At 42.4% G+C, this 10,855-nt stretch overlaps 1 protein-coding gene across 1 annotated transcript in view; it reads left to right on the top strand.

Moving 5' to 3' along the window:
• TMEM132B (transmembrane protein 132B) overlaps positions 1-10,855 on the top strand; it is a 650,066-nt gene that overhangs the window by 527,111 nt on the left and 112,100 nt on the right. Inside the window, exon 5 of the mRNA XM_027853582.1 lies at positions 67-210. Coding sequence (XP_027709383.1) covers positions 67-210 — 144 coding nt within the window. The remainder of the gene's footprint in view (positions 1-66; positions 211-10,855) is intronic.

The raw sequence follows: 10,855 nt of genomic DNA, 5'->3' as shown, positions 1-10,855 counted from the left end.
GTGTGTGTGTGTGTGTGTGTGTGTGTGTGTGTGTGTGTGTGTGTGTGCATGTGTGGCTGTGCTTAGGACACGGAAGTATTGAACACAGCTATTCTGACGGGGAAGGCGGTCTCAGTTCCGGTCAAAGTAGTTGCCGTTGGAGAGGATGGCTCTGTGGTCGACGTTTCAGAGGCAGTGGAGTGTAAGTCCACAGATGAAGATGTCATTAAGGTATGATGAGGGGTGGGTGGGAGAGGTCCCTTTGGCTCTTCTTTGCATACTTGCATTCTTGCTCTTGCTTTGACAATCTTCTCTTCTGGATTCTGTATGGCACATTCCGAACTGACATACTAAATGGAAAGAGGCAGTGTGGGGTATCGTGTCTAGAGAGCCAGCCGTGAAGTCAAGAACAGAGGAACACAGGTCTAAAACTCGGAGTAGACCAGTTAGGCCATCATGGCCCACTCCCTCATTTTGTAGGCAAGGAAAGGAATTCAGATATGTCCTCTGTTATCTATAACCCGTGTGACATTGGGCAAGTCACTTGATCTTTCTCATCTTCAATTTCTGTATCTGTAAATTGGGGGATTGGGCTAGATTGGTCTCTGAGGCTCCTTTCAGTCTGTATCCATGATCCCATGTGCTTGGACAGGTCATTATTTCCCTGGGCCTCCATTTCCTCATCAGTAAAATAAAATGATTGAAGTAGATGGTCTCCTGAGACCCTTCCAGCTCAAAATACACTGTTTACTTCCTGGTCCTTTTCCTGGCTTTTGGAATTCATTTATGACTTGACTGCTGGTTTAGCCTAGAAATTCCCTCCGTACCTGGGGCCTACTCCTCCTGGAGTATGCATCCATCTTTACAGTCTTCTCAACCTGGGATATACCTTTGTGAGATCTGTCCCCTTCTTCCATTGTTGAGTTCTTCCTGGCACCTCCATTTTTGTGGAGCAATTCCAAGCTGGCCTTCATTCCCTTCTTGGCCCTGTATCTCATTTCCAGACTTCAAAATAATCCCCCCACCCACCCACTGCAACCCCTGCTTTTCAGCTCTGCTTTGTGTCTTGTCTTACCCCATTAGAATAGAAACTCCATGAGGGCAGGGACTTTCTTTTTCTTTGTATTTGTATCTCCACTACTTAACCCAGTGCCTGGCCATAATTAGCACTTAATGAATCCTTCTCTTCCCTTCCCTTCCCTTCCCTTGCCTTGCCTTGCCTTGCCTTGCCTTCCCTTGCCTTCACTCTCTTCCTTCTCTGCTGTTCCCTTGCCTTCACTCTCTTCCTTCTCTTCCCTTCCTTCCCTTCTTTCCTCCTTTCTTTCTTACCCTATCTTCCCAAACAGTTCATTTTCTGGGTCGCATACCCAAGGATAACATCACCAAGACTCCTCTTTCCATGCTTTATTCTAAGTCATAATTAAACAAGTAAATGAGAAACAAGCAGGCACGTATAGCAGGTATTTAAATGTACTTTGACGTTTCTGCCATTTTAATGCTGGTGGCAGGGCTGCAGGACTTCTGTTGTACATAATGATGTCTGGGAACATGGTTTGGACCTGTCATAAATCCAAATCCATGTAGTTCATTACAAGGGGTCTTATGGAACTAAATTTCCCAGGTTTCTTAATTTGACAAATAGCCTCTTTGCAAGTATAAGTAGATAAAAATATGCGAGCCTGTAATAATATACTGGTGATCATACAAATGATCACAGGGCCACAGTGAATGGAGGGTGAGCTCTGGAGTGAGGAAGACCTGACTGCACATCCTGCCTCTGACAATAACCTTGAGGAACCAGTGTAGACCCAAAGGGCTTGGGGGTAAGGAGCTGCTCCTCATTCTATGCCTAGGCATGTGGTTGGTTTGGGTTCAGCCTTGAGGGATCCTGCTTCTAATTAAAGGGATTGGTCTCCCCGTTCTCATACTTGTTAGTTTGTTATGTTCCCCACTTTTGGGAAAATTGCTTAGGGCTTAGGTTATGGTGCATGTCAAAGTCTCCCCAAGGTAAAGAGTAAGCAGTGTCCAATGTACTATACAAACCAGGTATGGGATAGGTAATTTATAGCTACACACAAAAGGAATACTAAACACCAGACTCTTCCCTTATTTTTATTTATTTATTTGTTTATTTATTTATTTATTTTTTTGCGAGGCAATGGCATGAAGTGACTTGCTCAGGGTCACATAGCTAGTAAGTGTCAAGTGCCTGAGACCAGATTTGAACTCCGATCTTCCTGAATCCAGCACCAGTGCTCTATCCACTGCACCATGAAGCTGCCCCACAAATGCTTCCTTTAACCAAAGCAAACTTAACAAAGAATTCAGTACCTTAATTTGGGTCTACTGATAGAGAAAACCTTCTGATTATATAAAGCAGCTTGTGATATTGCTAATTAGGTATTTCTCATTTCCCCTCTGCTTGTCACTGGGCTTCCAGCTCTGCTGGCCAAGTGGCCAGGCTCAGTCCAGTCCTCCTGCTGGCGTCCGTTCTCAGATAGGAAAGCTCCCAGCCAACTCCAACTCAGTAGGACCCAAGGCCTCAGAGCCTCTTGAAACCCCAACGTTGCTTCCAAACCCAGACACCTCCATCTCAGGGGTTCTTACTGGCCTGAGATCAGGAGAGAACCACCAAAGTAAGAAGAGTAGCCAGGAAACAGGAGCAAACATGCTCAGGCAGGACGTGTTGTCATGGCCCCGTGGAGGCCAGGCAAAAAAGATTTGCCTTTTGCCCTTTTTCATTCTACTATATGCCAGGCACCGTGCCAAGTGCTTGGCAAATATTGTTTCATTTCGTTCTCACAACAACCTGCAATGGGTAGGTGCTATCGTTATCCCCATTTTAAAGATGAAGAAACTGAGGCAAACAGAGGTTAAGTGACTTGTCCAAAATCACACAGCTTGTAAGTGTCAGAAGCTGGATTTTAGCTCAGGTCTTCCTGACTCCAGGCTCAGTGCTCTATCCACTGTGCCACTATATTCTTATTATTTTTATCATTGTTAATATGTATTATCACAGAGGAAGGCACTGGCAGAGTCCATGCCTCTCTTATATGTCCCACTGACAGTGCTGCACAACTCCTGTTTTACTCCCTTCTAGTCAAAACTTGTTTTCAGGAAGATCTTAATAAAGTCATTTACACTTTAGTATGTTTCAGGGACTTTTCCAGTGCCTAGGAATTCACACCCACATGATGGTTACTTAGAATCTTAGCATCCCAGAACTTTTGAGCCAGAAGATACCTCAGCACACTCAACACAAATACTTACTAGCTGTACGACCTTGGGCAAGTTGCTTAACCTCTCTGTGCCTCAGTTTCCTCATATGTAAAATGAGATTTGATGGTGGCCTCTTAGGTCACTTTTACCTCTGGTGCCTTCTCTCTGAGATTATCCCCAACTTACCCAGTATATATCTTGTTTGTATATAATTGTTTGAATGTCGTCTGCCGTACTAGACTATGAGCTCTTTGGGAGAAAGCACAGGTTCCCTTCTCTCCTCCACCTCTTTTTTTTTGTAGCCCCAGTGCTTAAAACAGTGCCTGACAGGAGTCAGAACTTCATAGATGCTAATTGATCAACTGACTGACCTGGGTTCAAATTCTGATTCTGGCATTCACTACCCGCATAGCCTTGAGCAAGACTGTCTGGGTCCCAGTCCCCTTCATCTGTACGACTAGGAGGTTGGATTAGATGGACCATACAGTCCCATTTAGCTCTAGATGGGCTCCTAACATCCAGATTCCAAGGCTATCTCACTATCTACCCTACCACGCTTGTCTTACTCAGTCTCCGATAGGAGGTCTGAACGTCCTGCTTAGGACTCACGAAAGATAGTTGGTGCACAAGTGATCACAAGAGCCAAACCTCTTCCCACTTTGTCTTGATATCACAGTAAAATCTTGTACTTGAGAGTCAGGAAAACCTCTGTTCAGATCCTGCCACTGAGATTTACTAGCTATGTGACCCAGGCAAATAATTTAGGCCTCAATTTCCTCGTCTGTAAAACAGAACGAATAGTACCTATTTGAACCATAATGTTGTCTGTCCCTTGTTGTTCAATTGTTCCAGTCATGTCCAATTCTTCATGATCCCATTTGGAGTTTTCTTGGCAGAGATACTGGACTGGTCTGCCATTTCCTTCTGCAGCTCGTTTTATAGATGAGGAAACTGAGGCAAACAGGGTGAAGTGACTTGTCCAGGGTCACACAACAAGTAAGTGTCTGAGGCTAGATTTGAACTCATGAAAGTGAATCTTCCAAGCCCAGCACTTTATGCACTATGGCACCTCCTAGGGCCATGCAAAACATGCTTGGGATAAGTGACACAAATACACCCTACAATCAATTTTTTAAACCAATTGGAAAGGATTGCTCTAGGAAGTAGGCCCTCTAATAGCTTTCTAATTGCAGCTATTTCCTTTTTCTGACTAGATGCCAAGTTCTGTTGTTTCTATTTGCTTGAAGGACTATAACAACTTTCACCACCCTCTAAATCTTGTGTCTGGGTGCAAAGCTCCGATTGCCTCACCTTAGTTACTGCTCCCATACCTGTAGCATCGACTACATAGTGTTGTTGTGAGGTCCAGATGATATAATTTTTGTAAAACCTTTTTTAAACCTTAAAACACGATGTAAATGTCAGCTATTATTTTCATCATCATTTCTCCTGAATAAGCATCCTCTAACCCACCATTTTGTGTAATGTTAACTCACTCTAAGCACTTACCTGAGGGTATCTCTCTGGCTCCCCTGCATTAATAGTTGGGTTTCTCAGCTCATCCAAGTCCAGCAGATGGCTCTTACATGTTCTTGGCAGGTTGCTGTTTGAACCAACAGAGTGAATATCTCTGCATGTGTCTGGTTTTTCTTTAGCTCATCCGTTGGCTTGATCTTTTGTAGTGGAGACCCCAGAGAGCCAGGATGGGGGCATCTGTGTCTTCAGAACTGTTTCTCCTCCTTTAAGAGGTCTAGAGAACCCTCAGATCTCTCAACTATTAGTAATTTTTGAAAAATAAGTACTGAGTTCTCGCCATCCTGAGACTAGAAAGACTTGGCATAAAATGCCATTCAAAGTCTCCAGGTAGGTTAGGAAGCCCTTTAGGATTTTTGTTGTTGTTGCTGCTCCAAGGAGAGGAAAGGTCTGGGAGGAGCTGGACATCTCTTGTTTCTTTCTACTCTGCAAGACTCGGTGGGAGATGGCCTGAAGGAGGTCGTTGCTAAAATCTGGACACCTTTTGATTGAAGCAAGAATTTTTCCACCAGAACGTATTCATGTGAGCCCTAATCAGAAACAGTCCTTGGGGAAAACCTAGCTTTGGCACGGCAGGCTTTCTAAGTTTGGAAAATGCACTTTTTCCAGAGATAAAAGGGAAAAGATCTTAAGACCTGGACCAATACCTCAGCTTGGAGGCGTGCTGCAAGGGGACTTTTTGATGAAACAAATCTAAAGTGGCTTAAATCTTAAGGTGTTAGAGAGAGCTGAATGAAATCATTCTACGTCCTCAGGGTAGTGCCCCAAATATTGGTCGTTCGCTGCACGTCGTGGCATCGATAATGATATTGATGTAGCACATTTGGCTTTACAAAGCACTTTACTCAACAGTGGCCCTTTGAGGTGAGTAGCACGAACATTATTATCTCTGCTTGACACACGGGGAAACTGAGCCTCAGTGACATGAAGTGATTAATGACAAAGGACAGTGCTAGACTTGGTGGCTAGAGAGAGCTGGGTTCAAATGATCCCTCAGACACTTAATACCTATGTTACTCTGGGCAAACCATTTAACTTCCCTGATTCTGAGTATCCTCATCTTCAAAATGAGAGTAATACTAGAACCTACCTGCCAAGGTTATTGTGAGGATCGAGGGAAGTGATGTTTGCAAAGCACTTTGCAAACCTTAAAGTGTTATAAAAATGCATTATGTGAGGCACTTTATGGATGTCACCGTACTCGATCCACATAACAACCTTGGGATGTGGGGTCTATTATTATCTCTTTATTCAGGCATATTATTGTTATGGTTGTTGTTATTGTTATCATCATCATATTTCCTTGAGAGCAGGGACTGTCTTTTGTCTTTAATTGTGTCCCCAGCACTTAGCATAGGGCCTGGCACATAGTAGGTGTTTAATACATTCCTGTTCAATTATTAATTTTGTTATTATTGGTATTATTATTCTGGAAGCTGCTTGAGAGCATGGATTGTTTTTTGTATTTTTTTGTATCCCTAACACTTAGCATAGTGCCTGGCACATAGTAGGTGCTTAATACATTCCTGTTCAATTATTATTATTGTTAGTAGTAGTATTATTATTATTCTGTAAGCCGATTGATAGCTTAGATTGTCTTTTGTCTTTCTTTGTATCCCCAACACTTGACATACCTGACACATAGCATGTGCTTCATAAGTGTTTATTCCATCATCATCATCATCATCATCATCGTCGTCATCATCAACCTTTATGTACCTTACACAACTCTCTGGGATCATTGGGAGAAGGGGGAAGAATAAGGAATTTTGGAAACCCTTCAGTCCAACTCTTTTAATGACTTAGTCACAGACTGGAGTAAGTCACTAATGGGTTGTGTGTGACCTACCAGTAGAATGTAAGGTCCTTGCCTAAGGTCTCATAGGTAGTAATTGTCAAAGGTAGAGATTTAAATTCAGGTTTTCTAGACTTCAAGCCTATCACTGTGTCAGACTGGCAGGGCAGGTAAAAAAAAGTGTACATTGGACCCATCTGGGTCCGGAGGTAATTAATTTACTTTCCAAAGGAACCTGTAGACAGACAGCCCCACAATAATCTTCATGAGGAGGCATTTCAGCGATTTTCTTTTCTTCTCTATAAAATTATGTTCTGACTATGTAAAGGGCCAAAGTTTTATTTTCTCCCAAATCTGACTAGGAATTGTGTTGTTTATCTATAAATTGCCCGCTTCTCCAAGGTTCCCAGATCGCCAGCATATCAGCTGAACTCTCTCACTCTTTTGGGAGAAACACAAAGAGACTAGATACCAATCTCATAACTAGTCATCTTTAACTTAACTCTGCACTAATTAAGTTTTGGTGCTCCTGGAATTATACAGACTGGAGAAAGATGAGATAGTGAGAGGTCAGATAAAGGATATTAAAACAAGGCTTCCAGATTTTTGAGGGGCTCTGGGGTTACTCTCCTTTGCAAAAGTGGCCTGTGAGGGTTAAAAGGCATGATAGAGATGATGGCAGCACCTCTCTCTCAGGGTTGTTGTGAGGATCAAATGAGATAATAATTGTAAAGCACTTAGCACAGTGGCTAGCACATAGTAGGCGCAATATAAATGTGATGAGGATGACATTCCCTGATGGACATGCTAGTCCTTACCTCTGAGTTATCTTCACCCATTCACCTTAACAAGCATCTGTTAAGTGCCTATTATGCGCAGATACAAGGTGCCATGCTAAGGCCTTGGTATTCAAAGACAAAAATGAGACGGCCCTTTTTTGTAAAACAAGCGCTGAACTAAGTGCTAGGGGTACAAAAAGAGACAAAAGCCAGTATTTGCCCTCAAGGAGCTTACAATCTAATGGGGGAGACAACATGCATATGTATACGTACAAACAAGTTATCTACAGGATAAATGGAAAATAATTAACAGAGGGAAGGCACTGGGATTAATAGGGATTGGGGAAGGCTTCCAGGAGAAGGCAGGGTTTTAGTTGGGACTTAAAGAAAGTCAGGGAGGTTAGTAGTCAGAGCAAAAAAGGGAGAGAGTTCTAGCCAGAGGAATGCCCAGAGCTGAGAGATGGAGGGTCCGGTTCATGTAACAGCCAGGAAGCCACTGTCACTGGCTTGAAGAGTACATATTGGGGAGGAAGGTGCAAGAAGATTGCAGAGGTAGCAGGGGGCTAGGTGATGAAGACGTTTGAATGCCAAGGAGATCATATTTTATTTGATCCTAAAGGTGATAGGGAGCTATTGGAGTTTATTGAGTAGGGAAGTGACATGGTCCAACCTGTGCTTTACAAAAATTACTTTAATGGTGAATGGAGGATGGATTGGAGGGGGAAGGGAACTTGAGGCAGGCAGACCCACCAGTAGCTACTGCAATAATCAGTGGAAAAGTATGGAGACAGGAGATGAGTGTCATATACAGGGAATATTATTATTTATAATTGCAGTTGCATTTATGGGGTTAATATACAGGAGATGATGAAATCTCCTTCTGACTCTCCCTTGAGTGACAGGATTTGAGCAGGATAAGATGGTTAGTGACTGGTTTCTGATGGAGACCTGTGTTTCTTTTATCATAATAATTTCTGAGTATTTATTTCCCCCTCCCCTCAAAAGTAACAAAGAGAAAACAAACAAACAGTAAAAGATTCGTTCAGTAAACCACTTGACACGTGTAACATAGATGTGGGCAGCCTTCCCCACCCAGAATCCCCCACTTCTCTGGCAAAAAGCAGGAGCTGTGTTTTCTCATCTCTTCTCTGGGGCCAAGCTTGGTCCTTAGAGTTTCATAGCATGCCAATCCATTCTTTTCATTTCTATAATTGTAGTCATTGTGCTGGCTTTATTTTCTTTACTCTGAACCACTTCATCTGAGCCTTCCCATGTTTGTTTGAATTCCTCATAGTCTTGATTACTTTGGGTGACTCAATATCCCATTATATTCATGTACCACATTTCAAAGCTATTCCCTAATTGTATCTACTTTATTTTCAGTTTTTTTTGATATGATAAAAAGGGATGTTATGAATACTTTGGTATATATAAGACCTTTATTTCTACCTTTGATTTCTTTGGGGCAAAGGTTTATCAGTGGGATTTCTGGATCAATGGGAAATAGATGTTTTAGTCCTTATTTTTCTAATCATTCCAAATTGTTTTCTATAATGTACTGCTTCACAAGTCCACCAACGGTGTTAGTGTGACCGTCTTCCCCCAGCCCCTTCATCACTGACTATAAGAATACCATCTTGGCAACTTTGTGGAGGATAAATTTGAATTGGTTGATACATTTATTGAATTTCTATGATTCAAACCAACAAATATTTGTTAAGTGCCTACTGTATGCAAGGCACTGCGTCAAGCACTGGGAAACAAAATAAAAAAATGCCAATCCCTATCTTTAGGAAGTTTACCTTCTAATCACTGAGTAGGACATGTATACAGAAAAGTATAATATGTAGTAGATAGTGAAGGGGGCAAAGGAGAGATCAGACGAAGTCCTCTAAGAATAATTGGGGAAGGGAAAGAAGTGATAACTGGGGATGGAGGGTATTAGGGAAGGCTTTATGGAGGAGGAGCTTAACCTTGAAAGAAGAGCAGAATTCTGAAAGGCAAATATGAGAATACAGCATTCCAGGCACATTGATACACAAAGACAGGAGAAGGTGTGTGATCAGTATTGTGTTGGACATTGTATACAAGCAGAAGTATTATGGAACCTAGTCTGTGCTCAAGGCCTATTTGCTGGTTCTGGAATGTTATTTCATTTTCACTTTTATGCTTTTACCTATGCCCGGAATGTACTTGCAATGCCAGTCATGTCAATGTGGATGGGGTGTCTCTTGATATGGGCCCCTCTCTTCACAATATCACAAAATATATCCCCTCATATGGAGCATGTAGACACCCCATGAGGTAGGTGTAGCCACATACTTACTCTCTGGATTAGTACCTTCCCAACTGCTCCCGCCTTGGAATGTCTCGGTTCCCAGAGAAAGACCACCACCACATGGTTACACTGCAACTCTCCCAGGGTCCTAGAGATAGCCCAGTTGAAGGGAAAAACACTCTACCTAGTCACTACTCTGGCTCTTGAGTTCCCATCCATTTTCACAGCCAGCCACATACAATTTAACATACCCACACAGTGTGTTATATTTATACAACCAGCCACTCACAATAATATAGCTTTAGATTTTAAACATAACCATTTTGACTTGGCAAGTAGACAAAAGGAATAATAATAAACCGCAGCAACTCATCTATTAAAGCAAGTGCTCAAAAATAGAATGTATCAATCAATACACAAACCTGGATTACACTCTTCCACAAGCACACTCAGTAGGTGGGGGGGATGAGTGGGCATGCACTCAAAGGAACCTAGCAGGGAAGTACACGAGGGAGGAAGACCTATGCACTTGGGACAACGCAACTCTGGACTGCCATTTGGGAACCATCCACACTGCATGAAGCTGCTTCTCTGTTCACTGATTGTTGGGCCTCCCTGCTCTTCAACTGGGCAAATTTTCTTCTCCTCTCTGCTCTACCATAGTACTTACAAGCTCTTTCAACTTCGAATCACCTGAGAAAGTTATTTAGAAAGTGTTAACTGTTCGTGTGAATAGCAGTTCTTTTAAAGCCAGAGAACTGTGAAGCTCGTTAGAATTCTGGAAGGTAGTAATCATGCCCCACCTTGTCCTCCCTCTGTTGTCAATTCCCCAGGCTCAAAACCCTCACATCCTTCAACCAGTCCTCAAGTAGTAGGATCCACAGGGCTTTCTTTCACCATCTTGGCTGCCATTTTGGGATAGTTTCTGAGCTATCTTTGACGATATAGACCAGATCAGCTTACCCTGATGCTGCATTGTCTAATCAGAATAGAGTTCATAGCAACACAGATTAAGTCAGCTTTTCAAACTTGGAAATAAAGCTAGCCAGCTCACCAGGATACAAAGCAGCTGCAAATCCCCTGTGCTTTTCCTTCTGTCACTAGAACTGTCCTTCCACATGAAGGGTGACTTAATTTTTTTTTTAGTTTTCGCCTTTTTAGTCACAAAAAAGGTATGTGCAAATGAATACATGTGCCATAATACTTTGTAAAGTCTTCAACATGGTCCTTTGGTTCCTTGGGTGTCCTTGAAACTATTTCTTTACACTTATA

This window comes from Vombatus ursinus, unplaced genomic scaffold (genome assembly GCF_900497805.2).
Source record: "Vombatus ursinus unplaced genomic scaffold, bare-nosed wombat genome assembly UNPS02009994.1, whole genome shotgun sequence".
NCBI classification, from domain to species: Eukaryota; Metazoa; Chordata; class Mammalia; order Diprotodontia; family Vombatidae; genus Vombatus; species Vombatus ursinus.
The sequence above is the reverse complement of the archived record's forward strand: the minus strand, read 5'-3'. Positions and strand labels throughout refer to the sequence as shown.